Here is an 18308-nt window from a genome sequence, read left to right on the forward strand (position 1 = left end):
AAATAACGGCACGCCATGCATGGCAGGTGTACAAGGCATGCCGGTTTTGCCAGCACAGAGAACAAAAGTAGCGAAGAACAGACGTTCAGCTGATTCGTGACTGCGTTGGGCCATTTGCACAATTTCTTCAGGTAACAAGGTCAGCTGCACTAGCTCTTTGGAGCTGTCAAACAGTGACAGCTACAATTCCAACGAATTCTGTAGCCATGAATTGCCATTCACATTTGACCTGGCACCGCGAGAGCCAGTGCCCAGCGTTGCACAACACATTGCATTGCAAAATGAAGACCAAGGGTAGCCATAACCGCTGATTTGATATGTGCTACTTACTATTTTAAGGCTACTAAACGATAGACCATGTTCACACTATCACTCAGGTGATAGAGAAATGTGCGGAATATAACCAGCCCTTATATATAGATTTCATTGATTACGCGAAAGCGTTTGATTCAGTATAAACCTCAGCAGTCATGGAGGCATTATGTAATCGGGGTGTAGATGAGTCGTATCTAAAAATGCTGAAAGATATTTATAGCGGCTCCACAGCCGCCGTAGTCCTCCATAGTGCGTGCATTGCAGGCAGTGAAATCACCCAAGCAGAAGAAAATGCAGGACTACTTCATGCAAAACTAAGCTAGTTTCATCAATAAAGTGATTTTATATGTGGTATGTGCTTTTATGACATCCAGTTATTTAGCAGGCTTATATTGAATTATGCTCTATATTGAACTGATAGGCGTTTTTTTTTCCGAATTCAATATAGCTGGGTTCAACTGTACTGCAGTATAAGCTTTCATAATTTAACAGCGCTAAACTTGTAATATCAAGTGTGAGATTGCACTGAAACAGGTGGTACTGTAGTGATTATGCACACAAGAGCAGCTTCAAATGAAATGCAGATGATGAGGTTCATTAAAGGTAGTATGTCAGTAATTCCAAAACCTGTAAATACCATATTTCAGCACAAATAATGTGGCCACAAATATAATGCAAGGGGGCACTTTTGGTCTTTCAGAAAAATTTTTAAAATATATCACGATTACAGTGCAGTCCACTTATAACGATGTCAAGAAGAACGAAAAATCCGATCGTTATAACCGATCATCTCTGTATCTGGACTGCTGTAAAAAAAAAAAAAGTTTTAAAAACTGCCGAACATACGTTTGTAGCTCCGAAACTGAATTTTGCACCTACGATAAAAAAAAAATGATGTAGAAAGAAGGCTGTGAAAAATGAAATGTTTATTTATACCTCTAAACAGCGTGTCAAGCGTTAGGCGCGCTGAAATAGTGAGAAATCTGCACTTACTTTCGCAGATGTTTCAGGTTCACAACTGCGGTGTTCATTGTGTCCAGCAGCTGAGCGAACACTTGCAGCTATAATTTAGCTTACATGAAACCAATGAGTGACTCTATCGACGACAATACGCTTTCCGTGTACATTGGGGTCGGTGTCAAGGACTGGCCACTGTCAATCTCGTCGCCTCCGTCGCACAACGCCGCCATCTGTCGCGACAATAATCCGAGGCAGCGCTATCTGCACTCAGAAACTCCTCCATCAAAGCACCGCCTATTTTATCGCCAGTAGTGACGTGCTCCCAGAGTTCAGTAATGTCAGTGGCTGCTGCCGTGTTAGTTTCACACATGGGGGTTTCGGCCGGGCGCACAAATCCCGCTGTTTCCGTTCATCGGCATGGTCACCAGTTCTAGCATTCATAAATGTAGCACTTGTGGTTTTCAAAATTGTCGATATCATCAACTGCGCGAGCTGGTACTTTGAGTCTTCCAAAATTTGCAGCTTAATCTCTAGTGGCACAGCTTTGTGCTCTGTCTGGGTACCTACTGCTGCTTCCGCAGCGCATTTCCACAGGCACGATTCGCTTCTAGGTTTGTTTTGTTGTTGTTGTTGGTGGTGGTGGTGTTTTGTTTTGTTTTGTTTTTTCTCTGGACGCTCACCGGTGACGCAGATGCGAAGCAGCTGGCATCATCTTGCGGCATGCTGCACTAACTTGCGATGCTCTTCGTGGCTTTCGCAGTCGGTGCGCTGGCAGGACGCGCTGGGCGGTAGTGGTGGCAGATACGAACTCGCATTGGCAAACTTTTCACCCCATCTCAATTAAGGGGAACTTCACAAAGTAAATTTCTCGATTATTCTGCATGGAAAACGCCGCCCAAAGACAGAATTTTGATCATTATATCCGATATGCAGTGATATCATTAAATATGTGCTTCTTCCTCAAAGCCCTAATGCATAAGTTGATACTCTGAAGTCAACTCATCGTTATAACCAATGTGTCGTCATATGTGAGGAATCGTTATAAGTGGGCTACACTGTATGACGCGAAATGATATGCCACAAGAAACAGAAAGTGGCATATAAAAGTGGATGCCCGCAGGGCTTCTTTCATCATTACTGTGAACTGCCACCTCAAAATAAAGTGAAAGCATGAGTGCCGACGTCTTTGTTGCTGTCAGCAAGAATGGCATCGTCCGCTGTGACACCCATAATGTGTTATTCGACGAATGGCACTTCAGAAATGCTCGCGACACAATCGAACACAACAAAGTCTTTCATGGATTGTGTGATGATGCCCTGCACGACTTCAAAGACTGCTGGTTTGACGCACCTGCACAAACAGCACCGGTCGTCTTGGTCAAGGTTGCAATTAATGCGCCGTAACCACTTTGATGCAGTACTAACAGCTTCATAAATCAGGAGAAGAAAGACTGCACAGTATGCACAGTGGCAACTCCCAGCTTGCCACTCTTGCGCATTGAAAAAAAAAATGCATTATACAGTTGACTTTCGTTAATTTAACCCTGACTGGACCGATTAAATACGTTGACTTATCTGGCGAGTCGAATTAAACAAGAGGCAGCAAAAAAAAATCAAAGCACTGCCAATTCATGTGGCACTGTTTGCACCAGTTCTAGCATGTCCCAGAATCAGATGCACAGCAATATTTTAAAGGACCCCTGAAACGGTTGAGACAAATTTTGTAGACGCATAGGGTACAGCTAAAGTTAATCATTCACAGCACAATTTGTGTGAAGCGTCTCGTATTAAAGGGCCCCTGAAACTGTTCGGACAAATTTTGTAGATGCGTAGGGTACAGCTAAAGTTAATCATTCACACCACAATTTGTGTGAAACGTCTCATATTAAGAGAGCTATGGATGATTACAAGTTACCCTCCTCCATAGTCGTGCATTTTCTCTTCAACTCGTTCGCCGAGTGATCGGGGCTAAGCTCCGCCTGCACTGGCTCTGCGTCATCATGGCACGTCATGTCGTCGACTTCCGGTTCTCTAGGAGTGAGCATGCAAAGCCTCTCCAAACTCCGCCAGCTGCTTGGCAGTCAACCCCAAGTGAGAGCTATCGAAGCAGCTTGCATTGCGAGCATTCTGTCGCAGCGCCAAACATGTCTGGTATTCCGGTAGCCACAGGCAAGCTGGGTGTTTCGACAGATGGGTGGAGGCATAAACTCAAGCTGATGAAGCAACTTTAGCATAGACGTACGTGAGTGGCCTGATCGGTCTGCTCAGTCCAGCCACCCATTGGTGCAAAGCTTAACCAGCCAAACGAAGAGCTAATATTGCTCTAACCAAGTGTAATGCATTTTAAACATTTACAAAAACAATGTGCTAACGATTACACTCCTGCAAAATATTTACGCCAACATCAAAGAATACACTTCGTCACTGCTAATGTGTTTGGTTGGGCTCTGTGCCACCAGGTGGCACTGTGCAGACCATTCACGCTAGCGCTTCTGCTCATCCCGTGAAATGACACGGTCCAACGGCCAGGCCCTGTCCCCTTACGCTTGCGTTTACCCTCGCGGACCGGACTCGCGAAATGCTATTGCGTTAGTAATCTTCTGGTGTAGACTGACGGCCGCAAACGCACAAATTCTGGCACCGATCAGATAGCGGCAGTCTGATGCACTGCAGCCACTCCACTCGTCTGCTGCCTTGCAGAGGGACACGATGGTGCAGCTTGACATATTTCCAGTTGCTACATTTGCAGCCCACAACGCAACAAAGGCGAATCATGGTGCTCATGCTAAGACTGACCAACACTGACCGCGGAGCTCTCATCAAAACGAAGCACATTGTAACACAAGCAGACGACGCTTGCTGTGTTCCAGAAGTGCTCATGTGTAGTGAGAAATTTTTGTTGTGCATTCTCTTTCTGTTACTTTCTTTTTGTAAAAGCAAATTAACTAACATTCCAACTATTACGAACGACATTTGTTCACCATAAAGTTGGAAAAATTATCAGTGGTGTGTCCTGGGCAGCCAATCTGATAGCTTGGCCTACTAGCGTCATTAGGGCAACTTACGTCAAATAGTTTAGAGCGGCTTAAAATTCAGCCAAGCAATGTGCTGCGATCGGCAGCGATGTACATTATTAAAACCTTATAATAGATTACACGCTTTATGCGAAGCACTTATATGCATCAATGAATGGTCAGAAGGACCTACCCTAACAACTCAGTATGTTTGTACAAAATCGTTTCAGGGTCCCTATAAGAGTTCAAAGCAGAAAATAAACGTAAAAATGACATTAGGGCTCCAAAACATAGAAATCTAACGTGCACCCTATATTTTAGCAAGAAAGATGGTGAAAAGGAAAAAGCTCAAAGTAACAAACTTTACCTTCACAAAATGAAACTTTATTTACTTAGTGTCCATCATCATCGCTCTAAGACAGCACTTTATCACTATCTATGAAGAACCACAACATGTTGTCCTCCATATGGTCCATAGCGCATTTGATGTTCTCCATTTATGAAACAACTTAGCAACAATTTCAATCGGGATGGTGGCCCACGCCCAAACAAACCGCTTTGCTAGTTTGTCCTGTGACATGCACGATTCTCCGGAACACCAGGAACACATGACGCTACTTGTTGCCACTAGCTTAACATGTAAAATAACTTATCATTTGAATGTGGTTTCATAATCAGAATGAAAGCCGCATGTTGTCGTCGTCATGCTGTGCATGAAGTCATTCTATCACTACCCATGGTCGCCATCTTGGGATGGCAATGGTGATGACTCTGGCTAGGCTGGCTGTTTAAGATGCCGCGATGCAGTTTTGGTTTCGTATCATATTGCATCGCCCTCAAATTCTCTTAGAAGTAAAGGCACACATTATGAATCAGGCAAAGACTGTATTAATTCATTGTGATCTGTTTTCACTTCAAAAACTTCCTGAGGGTGGCCAAAAATAGCTGTTTTTGATGGAAGATGACGTGTATTCAAGGCATTCACTGTAACCTATGCCTTGCCAAGACGGATGCTGCCACTATTAGAGTCACCGCTACGGTCACCATTGGAGCTGGGCATATGTGTGATGCCCTGCCAAGTTCAAATTATTCAGCGAAGGCTAATTTCAGGATTGAGAGAACAAAAGTCTGGTCCCATAAAAATGTATGGGCGCTGGCTGGGACTTTTGGTCAGTATCGGATGGACCAAAAAATCTAATTAACCATAGTCAAATTAACGAAAGTTTGCTATATTCGTGTAACATCTGAATATAACTGATGCTCCTTTAGTTTCTTTTTTTCCCTGGAGACTTGCATTGTTTTTTTTTTTCCTGACATTTTGTGGTCTTTAGTATCACCGGAGTGTAGCATTGTAGCAAGCGCGGTTATATTTTATTTGTGCAGAACCAATACATACTTGCTATTGTTTTAATATGAAGCATCTTTCGCCCCATACCAGGCGCATTGCAGCATGTATGTAGGTTCTTGTCATGCCTAGTTCCGGGCCTCTTTGATAGAAAATATATTGTGTGCAATGGTGGGTTTTCAGCCAAGGTCTCCAAATACAACAGTCTGATGCTCTGCCCATTGGGCCACGCTACATGCATTCTTCTCTTGTGCCAACGGCATCTAGTGCTTTTAGATGATTAGCGCATGCGTCACATAGCATAAAGCAACAATTTGCTTTAAAAATCGAGGCAATGTGCACCAATTTTTATTAGGCCACAGGCACAGGAATAAAATGCATGAGTGAATGCATTCTCACTAAATGCTCCGATGTTAACCTTACCACTGTCCTTCGCCTGCATCACATCATATAGTAAGCAGGGGCTTATAAAAGCAAAAGCATGCGAGTTTCCACCACTCTTCTTTAGTTGGAGCTAGCACTTTGAGACATCGTGACTTATTGCCTTCAGGATTTACCCAAGCAGTAATAAGACAGGCTATAACATTTCTTTGTTGGTGTACAATAAATCACTTGCATGCTATCACCATTGCGGTCATATTATTGCCATCGCCTTGCTGCTGCTATCAGACACACGCTCGCATAACATGTGCAATTGCTTGCCTTACACTAACATGTTAGGTAGTCCATCTGGTAACGTTTTGCGGAAACCCAAATGACGCCAGACAGCCAGCTACATGCAAAATGCTTCACATAACATCGTTTCTTAGTGTTTGGGATCTGCATAATTTCTTTATATTTGGTTCAGGTAAGGCCACCAAGACAGTAAGACTTAGTGCAAAAATAACAAAACGGGCACTTTTATGGGCACTTTGTTCCTTAATTTACATCGCATTGTGCCTTCTGTATGTATGTGCACTCTGTGGTTTTCACTTGAGCTGTACTACCAATTAATGTGTACTTCCCATTCTCCTGGTCAGATATGCTTTAATGAAGTTATACTGTGTTAGCTGCATTCACTCAGGTTCTGGCAGAATTCCTACATGAATCCGACTGCAATACATATTTTTAGCACTGCTGATCAATCAGGAAGAAGTTGACCACATTACTTTGTCATACTGCTTTTCATGAAGATAGTACTGGTTCATAGAGTGATGTACAGGATACATATATATTTTCATAAAGCTCTGCTTTAAGCTTTCCCATTTCCCACTGCTTTCTTACTGACTTCTCTAAGCACCCCACCCCATACTTGTGTTTATTGTAGCACTACACTGCTGTGATGAAATACATCAGCCAGGGCCCTATGCTTGTTGATGTGCACATGCATCGGCCCAACACTAACTCAAGGAATTTCATGGATGCCTTGCTGGCCTTTTGGCCAGGGCTGCAGGTGAGCATACTTATTTTGACTCGCATTTCCAAGCCATGCCACTCATGGCAAGTGGTAACAGTAGCACTGGTTTGTAAGAAAATAAATAATTAGCATAAGCAGGTATATTGCATTCACACTACTAATAGCAACATTTCTAGGGCAAACTCAGTTTAACCACTTTGCTTGAAAGGTAGGCCAAGTGGCATTCTCGTGATCTACACTAAAGCCTTAGCATACAGCAAAGATCCAGGGAAGCCAAAATCGTTGTATTATAATTGATAACCATTACTTCATTATAATCAATGTGTGCTCCACAGCCAACATTGCTTATCAGAGGGGTTGGAGGTGTAGGTACTACCATGTTAGCCGGTGCCAATGCAACAGCCTGTTATGAGCCGCTAAAAAGAACAAAGAGTGCATTTCTGAATTCTTCCACCACATTGATAAGGCAGTCACTTCGCTTATCAGCATTTTGTGAGTATGCCAGTGGGCCATTGCAGTCCTATGACTGCACACAATAGTCATAGCTGGATGCGAGTGTACACTTCTTAATGACAAAATCTATTTATTTACTCTGTCATCCAGTGACGAACATTGAATGAAATCAGAGGCTTTCATCACTACACTGGCATGCTCAAGAAACATCTAAGCCAAGTGATTGTCGAAAATATAGATGCAGAATATCTAACTCAAACGAAGTCATTTGCACTCATGCAGCAGTTTATTGTGGCCATAGTTGTTGTATCAGGTAGTGTGTACTAGCAGTCATGCAGTCTGCTGACATTTTGTTCATTTTGGCATGATAGTGCACAGCATTCAACCAAGGCACAGACAGTGGGAGATGGTAGCAGTAAAGTGTGGTAGTGGCTGCAGTCTTGGCAGAGCAGCCACTGTTGGTTGAGCATTGCCAGTTGGTCGAAAGCTTGTGGTCGTTTAGGCCTGCCACATCATATGAGTTACTAGCAGTGCTGCATGGGACCATATCTCAGCCTTATCAACCCGAAATGATCAGTAGATCTCTGTTCTGAACTAAATATAATTTGTTCTATTCAATACTTGTAAATTCTTTCTCTGTTAAAATAAGGTCTTAAATGGATGTGTTTCTGTCCGGTCAAGCTCTCTGTGATAGCTTTTTGCCTGGGGGGCCCCCAACTTGTGTGTTTAAAATAAAGTAGATTCTTCTTCTTTAGAAGCTTCAAGCAGACTGTACAAGTTACGGGGGAAAAAAGTTACCGATTACAATTACAATTACTGCATTCAAAAATGTAATTGATTGCAGTGACTAATACCCTAAAATGTAATTGAGCAATTACTAAAATATGATCTATTACTTTTATGTTACTTTTCTCCACACGTTAGATGTGGCTGTGACTGAACGCTTGAGCCAGGCGTAAGCCTATATTTTGTGCTGTGTAGCTTTACGAGAACCAACTAGCTACTGCCAATTAAACACTCATAACATCATTTGGGGGAGGTGAAGGGTAAGCAAACTACAAAGAATGTGTACTCCTGTAGTTGTAATGCCCAACAGCCGTGCCTTCCTGTGGGATCTTTAAGGGTTCATAGCCAGCAAAGTGCATGGTGATCTGTAGCAATTGTGAAAGGATGACCATATAGGTACAGCCGGAATTTCGCGATAGTCCGAACAAGAGCTAGGCACTCCCACTCATTAATTGAATAATTCTGTTCCGATGGAGAAAGAATGCGGCTGGCGTACGCAATGACACGATTTGTGCCACTCTGTATTTGAGCGAGGATAGTACCGATGCCATGGCCACTTGTGTAGGTGTGAAGCTCCGTTCTGGTGGTTGGGTTAAAATGAGCCAACACAGGTTGTAATATGAAGGCAGATATCAGCACTGTAAAGGCATATGCTTGTTCTACACCCCTAGAAAAGGCAACAGTCTTTCTTAGGAGGTCACTGAGTGGCCGTGCAATGTCCGTAATGTTGATGACAAAGCACCAAAAATAAGAGCAAAGCCCAAGAAAACTGCAGACCTCTTGAGAAGAACATAGAACCAGGAACTCGCAGACAGCACAAACTATGTCAGGGCCTGATTGTACACTGGTAGCGTTGACAAGGTGGCCGAGAAGTTTTATCTGACGATGCCCGAAGGGTCACTTAGAAGAGTCGAGCTGGAGGCCGGCCCAGTGAAAAACATCAAAAATAGCTGACAGGCGAGGGACATGACTTTTGAACGTGGGCAAGAACATCATCAGATCGTTCACATACCAAAGGCAGGTCAACCATTTAAAACTACATAGAAAGGATTCCATTCTGCGCTTGAAATTGTCAGGAGCATTACACAACCCAAAAGACGTGACCTTAAATTGGTATAGAGGCCGTCAGGGGTGATAAATACAGTCTTATCACAGTCGTGGTCATCGACAGAAATTTGCCAGTATCCAAACCGGAAATGGAGCAATGAAAAATACTTGGCACTGTGGAGACAGTCGAGCGCATTATCAATTCGTGGAAGGCCATGATCGTCCTTCTTAGCGATCTGATTGAAATGGCGATAATCGATGCAAAATCACCAGATAGTGTCCTTTTTAACAAGCATGACAGGTGATTCCTAAGACCCGGAGCAATGCTCTTTGGCATGCATTTTCTTTACCACCTTTTGTATAACCTGGCATTCAGAAGGGGAGAACAGGGTAAGGGTGTCAGCGAAGAGGGCTGGCATTGCCAGTGTCAAACAATGGGTTACAACATGTGTTCAGCCCAGAGGACAATTCCCAACATCAGAAGATATTGAGGTAGGACGCTAGAATAAAGTGACGTGCTTCGACTTGGTAAGGTCATAGGTCCGGAGATTTCATTTTGTCGAGGAATGCCCTAATTAGTGTATTCGTGAAAGGTAAGGCCGCAGGCTTAGCTTCAGGGGCGAAAGCAGAAATTGTCTATTCCTCCAAAGGAGAAAGCTCTGCTACTGAGATCCCTTGAGGAAGAACTTTGGTGGAATTAGAGGAGTTGAGAACAGGAAGGAATTTTGTGTTGTTGGCAAGAGCTACAATGGTGTATGTAGTATATATGACATTACAGGCGAGGATCACATAAGTGGAGCTACTACATAGTTGCCGTCAGGGAGTGATGGCTATGGTGACATAGGCACATGGGTGGACGCACGTAGGCTTGAGGTGGAAGCCGAAGGAGGAAATAACTTTAATGTGTCCTGAGGAACCCCTCCCCACCCACTCTTGGTTTAGTGGGCGGCAGGGGTCGCGGGCCGCACCCACGTTGGGACGGGAAGCCCGTGAGCCTCCGCCCTTTCGTGAGCCCTCTGGACGGCCCGGAGCTGGGTCTGGTGGTCGTCGCTTTGCAGGGCGTCCACCCAGTCTTCTTCTTTAGTGAACACGGTGCCGCTTAACGCGGAGCATTGCCAAAGCATGTGCGCTAGCGAGCAGTAAGATTCGCCACAATCCGGACACTGTGGCTCTACTTCTGGTGAATAACGGCTCAGTCTGCCTCTCGAGGGGAACGACCCTGTCTGAAGCATTCGGAATATCGATGACTGTGGTCTCGTGAGTTTAGCGTGGGTGAGTGGGAAGGTCCTCCTCGACAGCTGATAGTGTGTTGTTACTTCGTTGAAGGTGAGCAGCGGGTCTCGGTGCTCCCCTCCCTCCCCGCCACCTCGCTCGCCACGATCGCCGCGGTGCGTGAGTCCTCACGCGCGTCCGTGCGCCAGCTCGTTGGCGTTGGGAAATTCGGGGTGCACGTCGGCCCCCATGTGGGCTGGAAACCATTTGACGAGGTGCTGACCCGCGGCTCCCTCGCAGCCGAGGACGGCCGCCGCTTCCGGGGATATCGAGCCCGAGGCGAATGCTCTTGCCGCCGATCGCGAATCTGTGTAGACGTGAGGACGTTCGGGGTCTCTCATTGCCATGGCTATTGCCACCTGTTCGGCCACTTCGGACGTTACCCCCTTGACCGATGCTGCGTTAATTATTGTGCCATCCCAGCGTACCGAGACGGCCGCGTACCGGTCGCTGCGCCCATACTGGGCCGCGTCTACAAATGCCGCCAGGCCCGGGCAGTTGGCGGTCGATTTCAGCAGTGCTCGGGCCCTCGCCTTTCGGCGCCCCTCGTTGAATTGCGGGTGGACGTTTCTCGGAAGCGGTTCTACCTTGAAAGTGCCCCTTACCGCCGCGCTGAGCGCAATCTTGTGTGCGTTGCACTCTGCCTCGGCATTTATCCCTGCTTCTTCTAGGATGCGCCTGCCGGCCCTGGTGGTCGACAGCCGCACGACCTGTGCCTTGGTCTGCGCTTCGATGATTTCTGATAGTGAATTGTGGACCCCTAACCGATCGAGCTGCTCCGTGCTTGTAGTGATCGGGAGACCTAGCACCCTTTTGACGCTCTTGCGCATCAGTGTCTCTATTTTGGCCGCGTCTCTCTTGGTCCATTTTAGCGCCGAGGCTACGTAATTGACGTGACTCATGAGGAAGGCGTGGTAAAGTCTGATGAGACTGCTCTCGCTGAGCCCTCCTCTGCGGTTCGTCACCCTGAGGATCAGCCGGAGCATGTTCTCCGTTTTGGACGTTAGTTTCATGACAGTTTGTGTGTTACCACCTTTCGCCTCAATTAGCAGCCCCAGGATTCGTATAGTGTCCACTCTGGGAATCGGCTGGCCGGCATTCGTATGTAATTTGATCGGTATTTGATCGATCGGCGTCAAATTCCTCATGCCTTGTTTTGAGGGCCTGTACAGCAACAGTTCCGATTTGTTGGGTGACAGACGGAGTCCCGTTTCCTTCAGGTACTCTTCCGTTGTGTCCAGCGCCTCTTGAAGAGCCTGCTCGACTTCTGCGTCGGACCCTCCCGGGCACCACACCGTAATGTCGTCTGCGTACAGGGCGTGATTGACGTTGGTCACTCTCGTCAGCCGGTCAGAGAGCCCTTTCATTGCCAGATTGAATAATAGTGGGGAGAGCACCGCCCCTTGTGGGGTGCCCCTCGCGCCCAGCGTGTACCAATCGGACGTGGCCTGTCCAATTTTGATCGTGGCTTTCCTGTCTCTGAGGAAGGAGCCTATGTAAGAGTGGAATTTCCGGCCGAGCCCCATCATCGAGATCGTTTCCATTAGAAATCTGTGTTTGACCGTGTCGAACGCTTTCGTTAGGTCCAGGGCCAGTATGCCCCTGGTGTCTCTGGTCATGCCGTCAATTATATGCTTTTTGAGTAGCAACATTACGTCCTGTGTGGAGAGGCCCGGTCTGAAGCCCACCATGTTATGTAGGAAGAGGCCCTCTCTCTCTATGTACCGGGATACTCGGTTATGTATGGCATGTTCGGCCGTCTTGCCTACGCACGAGGTGAGCGATATTGGCCGCATGTTCTCCGCCGCAAGTGGTTTACTGGGTTTCGGTATAAGTATGACCGAGGCCTCTTTCCACACCTCTGGTACTTCTCCCGTTTCCCACACTCTGTTGATTTCTTCGGTGAGCTTCTCGACCGACCTTCCGTCTAGGTTCCTCAACAGTTTGTTCGAGACCCCGTCCGGGCCTGTAGCGGAGCGTCCGTTGAGGCCTTGTAAGGCATCCCAAATTTCTGATTCCGTGAAAGGCGCGTCGAGTTCTTCGACCTCTGCCCCGGCGTATTGTGGATAGTCGCCATCGCCTGACAGGCCCAGTGGCAGATACGTCTCCGCCAGCTCCTTTAGGAACTCGCTTTCCGTTTGGCCCTGCTCCTTTTGCTTTTGTAAAATCCTATCGATTGCCAATCTCTGACTTCCTTTGGATTGTTTGTCGTCTAACAGTTGCTTTAGGAGGTTCCATTTGCGCCCGGTTCTCATTTGTCCGTCTACCGACGCGCACACCTCGTTCCACTGTTGCTTGGAAAGCTCGATCGAGTGCGCTTCGATTTCCCGGTTTAGTGCCGCTACTTTCTTTCGTAGTCTGCGATTCAGTCTTTGCGTTGTCCACCTGGCCGTGATGGAATTCTTTGCCTCTAATAGGTGTGCCAATCTCGCGTCCATCCTTTCCACGTTCAGTTCAGTTTGGACAACCCTCGTCGCGGTGTTAACGTCCTCTTTGAGCCTTCTAAAGAGACTGTCTAGATCCGCGTATTCGTTTGTGTCTTCCTTCCTTATTTTGCGGAAGGCGTCCCAGTCGGTGACCTTAAATTCTCTCGGTGGTGCCGCCCTGATGGGGATCGTGACCGCCAGTATGTAGTGGTCGCTGCCGAGGTTCTCGTGCAGGTTGCGCCACTCGGCCCCTCGCACGTTCTTGACGAAGGTCAGGTCGGGCGTCGTGTCCCGCGCCACCGACGTGCCTAGTCGAGTCGGATAGCGGGGGTCCGTCACCAGCTCTAGCGAGCACGTAGTGACTGCCACCAATAGCCGCTCTCCCTTAGGCACTGGCCTTGCGTAACCCCATGCTCCGTGGGGCGCGTTAAAATCTCCTGCCACTATGAGAGGGGCCCCCCTGGCCATTGAGGCCGCCTTCGTTATTATCGATGTGAACGACTGTCTGTGGTCAGAGGGCGGGCTGTACACGTTCACTACGAATACGCTGTTTTTCAGCCAACTGTTCGGTATGAGTTCGATCACGGTTACCTCCGCTTTCGCGTTGCCTAATTTCAAATCTCGTTCCTGGAAGGAGCATTTGTTCGCGATGAGAGTCGCCACTCCGCGCTTACCCTGTTCGAATTTCGACGAGGCGACCCGGTAGCCGGGCAGCGACACCTCGCTACCCAAAGTTTCTTGTAAGATTATGACGTGCGGTTTGTCCGCCTGTGAGGCAACGAACTGTAGCAGCGGAGCCTTGCGCTTTTTGAAGCTAGCGCAATTCCACTGCCACACTAACAGCTCTCTAGTTGAGTTGGTCGCCATGATTGATGCCTTGGATTTGTTTAGCACCCACAGGCGCCACGTGTGGTTCGATACGCGTCACTCTCGCCGCGAGCGCTACCATGCTCTCCGCTAGTTGCTGGACCATTAGCTGCAATGAGCTAATCGACTGCTTAATTCCCAATAGGACGCTACTGGACTCGGGTTCCGCCGGGTTTCCCTCCTCCGTCAGGGGAGGGGCCCTGCGTTTGACCGAGCGAACCGACTGCTCCCCTTGCGGGGTCGGTGTACTTTGCGGCACCTGCTGCTGCTGCTGTTGGTCTACTAGCTGAGGAGTGGAACCGTGTTTCCGAAACGATTCGAAATTCGCCCTCATTTGCTGAATCTCCGCCTTGAGGCGCGCGTTTTCTTCCGCTAGCTGAGCTATTCTAGAGTCTTCCTTGTTATGCTTTGGCAATGCTACCTGCGTTACCTTTGATTGTGAAGGCGGTTTTGGCTTGGCCCGGTCCGCCCAGGTCGGCCCTTCTTGAATGCGCACTTGGGAGCGGGAGCGCCCCCTGGAGCGAGAACGGCCTCTCGATCGGCTGCGCTGTTGTAGTGTCGGCATTGTCGAACGTCCTCCTCTGGGGGCACTTGAAACGCTGGAATCACGTGATCTACTCTCTAGCTGTTGCGGATGGCTTTGCAACTGCGATTTCTTCGCATTTCTGCGTCGGCGCCTCCTGCGCCGCACGACGTAAGGGATTTGGTATCGTTGCTTGCACTTGCTGTCCGCCGTCGGGTGTTGGCCCCCGCAGAGGGCGCACTTGGGCGAGCACTGGTGGTCTGCAGCCGGGTCGTTGGCTCTGCAGCCGCGGCACCTCTTCTTGTCAGGATTAGGACAGACGTCGACTCTGTGACCCAAGTCACCGCACCCGTAGCACACGTCGTTCTGCCGCCTGTAGAGCGTGCAGCGTATTAGGCTTACGCCACACATGACGTAGTTCGGCACTTTCATGCCGTTGAAGAGCACTACCACCGTCGAGGTGTTTTTGATCCGCTTGGCTTCCAAGGCCATGGGATTTCTTTGGTTCACGATCATGGCCTGAAGCTGGGCCTCGTTGATTTCGGGGTCCACTCCTCTGATGACCCCCTTGCACGTGTTGTCTGGCGCCGCAATGTATGCGGCCACATTGTATGCGCCTTCTCTTAGGTGAAGCTTTTGAACTCCGGCGTATGCGTTCGCGTTCTTCTCGGTTGGCGTGGACACGACGAGAATGTTTTGGGTTGCGTTCGGACAAACGATGTCTTCCTCGGTCTCGTTCGGCGGGAGGGAGGCCGCCATTGCTAGCGCTTGCGCCAGGCGAATCTGACTCACTTTTTTTACGTCGAGGCCGTCTCTCGGCCTCACTATGATGCGAATGTGGTCCCTCGGTAGCTGGGGGAGCCTCGATGCGGCGACGAGGCGCTTGACCGCGCTCTGCGGGCCGGCCGTGCGGCGGCCGCCCTTCGTCTCTGCTCGTCCCTCGTTGCCTCGGTCCGGAACGGTCGGTCCCGGTGTGGCCTTCTTTTTTCTGCCCATGGCCGTCGTCCAGCCAGGGCGATTCGCTTCTTCTTGGGAGATGTCCTCTCCCGGCACGACGGTCTCCATAGCGGGCATACTGCCGCGCACACGTACGAGCGAGGCCTGGGCCTGCTCGCTCCTCGCCCCCGACGATAGGCCTAGTCGGGTAAGGCTAGCTGAGCCGCGGCGTGGTCCGAACTAAAAAGCCTCGGAAATGGAAAAGAGTTCACTGACGGGAAGAAAAATTGGACATCGGCGTGTTCCTTAGAAGAAACTGCGTCGAATAGTGCACATTTCGTTGCTAGGAATCACAGAAATCAGTCCGAAAACGAGCACAGAAGCGGGAGCCGAACATTCCACATACGCACTGGTCGGCTTCTTCTTCTTCTTCTGGAAGCCGAAGAATCTGGTTTTTACAGCTTTGAGTTAATGAGGTTTTACTGTATGTCAAAGACCATTCTGCAGCATATGTGACTTGCAACATTTGTGTATAAAAAAGAATTAAATAAGTAAAATTTTATGCTTCCAACACAGCCTTGTAGAAACAAATTAGTAGGTTCCCGCTTGTGACGATCTTGAGAAACTGAAACTTGCAGAATTCTTGGGTAAGCTTCGGATAGGCATATTTAATATTTTGAATTATCAGTGTATCAAACTATTTCACGATACCCTTCGAGTATGATATACCCAGGATTGACTGTATTATATGTGACTAGATTATGCCATTATTTTGTGAATAGGATCCTTGCAAAACCCATGTAGCCAAGACAAAAAATTCACGTAAACTGAATAAGAATGCCTGCTTTTTTAAATGCTTTATCAGCCATAGTTTACAGAATTGCTTTAACTTTCCTGCTTCGAAGCTCTTTACTTGAATGATGTATCTTTTTTCATTAGTTCTGCAAGTTTTTTATGCTCTAATTGACCAGTAGAAACTATATTTCATTGCAAAAAAAAAAGAAATTCAAGGGCTCAGCCGTTTCATATGTAAGCATTTCTGTGTTTCACATGTAGTTCAGTAGTTTTACGTGTGTAATCCTGGCATAAGGAACTGGAACCATGACTCGGCTACAGCACTTCAAGTGTGATCGCTGCTTGCACCTTCAGGCTGCATCAGCCAACATATGGAGCTGTGAAACTAAGCTTGGTAGTTCTAGTAACGTTGGCTAACGCTGAACTCTTCCTTTTGTGTTCTTAAAAGGCATACACTGAGCATGAGATAGTGATATTTTTCTAGTAATGTAATTAATAAGAAGGCCTCTGTGCTTGAGCATGTGTGTGCAACCTGTAATAGTATGTCGTTTTCTCAGTCCTAGAAATGGTTTATTCCATTTTGCTGTGGTTGCATTTGAGGCCATTGTTCTAAAAATTTGTTTCATTACAGTTGAATACCACAACCATCTTCTTGTGTCTTAATCATGTCTTTACATGTCTCCGATTCTGGACAGGTGCTCAAGGGTGACATCAAGCCAGCCATTGAAACACATGAAATGCTTTACCAAGTTATGCAGCTTCACAATTTTCTTCCAGAGGTGAGAGCTTATCATTGCCAGCATGAACTTAGTATTTTTCTTTCTCTCTCTTCTTAAGGGTTGAAGAGGAGGACGGGGGATTATTTTATGTGCTCTGTTAAACTAAAGAATGTCACTGTAGGAAGATCAGGGTGTCTACCAACCAGGAAAACCGGGCATTCTCAGGGATTTTGAATAGTCTATAAATACTCAGGGAAAACTCGGGGATATTGTGCTTCTATAAAGGAAAATTAGCTGCAATTTTATTTAAAGGAAATGAAAGTAGCGAGAATGCTGGCTCGAGTAACAGAGACGAATTGTAATGAATCGTCTTTGATGCCGGCCAGAGGAGTTGCTAGTGTACACTCAGCGACCGACTTTCCGGACTCCCGATAATTCGGATGGCTTCGCAGCACCACCACATACCTCATAGAGTCAATGTATATGAACGTCTGAAATTTCAGACACGAGAACCCTTCGCCATCCAATTTTCTGGACTTTTTGCCGTGACTGCAGGTCTGAAACGGCATTAACCAAAGCCACCACCACCGGCTTTTTGATTATCTCGCCACCTTGAACCGGCACCCTCGCACACAGATCCGTTGGCAGCAGTAGCCACCACCGCAGCAACGCTAGGCCTAGCTGTTTCCACATTTGTTATTAAGTTTCTTGCCGTTCGGTGCCGTGTTTTACATTGAAAATTTTGCCACTGTCAGCAATGGCACAGGCTCTGCCTTTGTGGTCCTCGCGATTGGCTTCGAAGATCGGAAAGCACGGCAAGTTGCATAAGGCCGGTTCGCGTCAGCTCAGCTTCAGTCAGCTTCGCCTCAATACTACAATGTTATGAGGTCAAGCTTATGCTAAAATATTGCGGTGAAGCGTATGCGTGGGAAGGGGCAATTGTCACGGGACACAGTATGTATTCCTTAATTATACACGCGTGCGCCCGCCATATCCTGTCACAGTACAAGCACCAGTATGCCTAAGAAGTGCACTGACGGGCCTTCAGAGCTTTGTCAGATGTGCGTATGGAGATTTGAGTCCTTAAGTGCAGTAAAAGACGTGCATTCATTTTTTTTTTTTTTTCGAACTACCCGATTTTTTTTACGTTTTCGCAGCTTTTAGGAAGTCCGAAAAATAGGATGTTGACTGTATAAGTGACCAAGAAGATGCTTCAAATGGTCCATGGGGCAAATGCGTGGCGGAAGGAGGATGAGAACAGAAAGGACCTATGCATTGAGGAATGAACGAGAAAGGAAGCATGCCGCCGCTTCTTTGAAGGAGCTGGAGCTCAATAAAGAAAGTGTTGGCTGATGCCGAGATGTAGATGTCCCTCATCCAAACCAAACTAAACTCTTTAAAGCAGTGAAATGCAATACTGAGTCGTCATGTGCAGGTTAAGAGTATGTCAGGAC

At 47.4% G+C, this 18308-nt stretch overlaps 1 protein-coding gene across 4 annotated transcripts in view; it reads left to right on the top strand.

Annotated features, from left to right (window-relative positions):
- Edem2 (ER degradation enhancer, mannosidase alpha-like 2) overlaps positions 1-18308 on the top strand; it is a 97783-nt gene that overhangs the window by 26367 nt on the left and 53108 nt on the right. For all 4 annotated transcript variants that reach the window (XR_010562635.1, XM_065424580.1, XM_065424579.1 and 1 more), the window contains 2 exons: positions 6941-7066; positions 16831-16914. Coding sequence is in view for 3 of the 4 variants with exons in the window: in XM_065424580.1 (XP_065280652.1) it covers positions 6941-7066; positions 16831-16914 (210 nt within the window). In the remaining variant the exon portion in view is untranslated. The remainder of the gene's footprint in view (positions 1-6940; positions 7067-16830; positions 16915-18308) is intronic.

The sequence above is a fragment of the Dermacentor albipictus genome, chromosome 1, assembly GCF_038994185.2.
Source record: "Dermacentor albipictus isolate Rhodes 1998 colony chromosome 1, USDA_Dalb.pri_finalv2, whole genome shotgun sequence".
NCBI classification, from domain to species: domain Eukaryota; kingdom Metazoa; phylum Arthropoda; class Arachnida; order Ixodida; family Ixodidae; genus Dermacentor; species Dermacentor albipictus.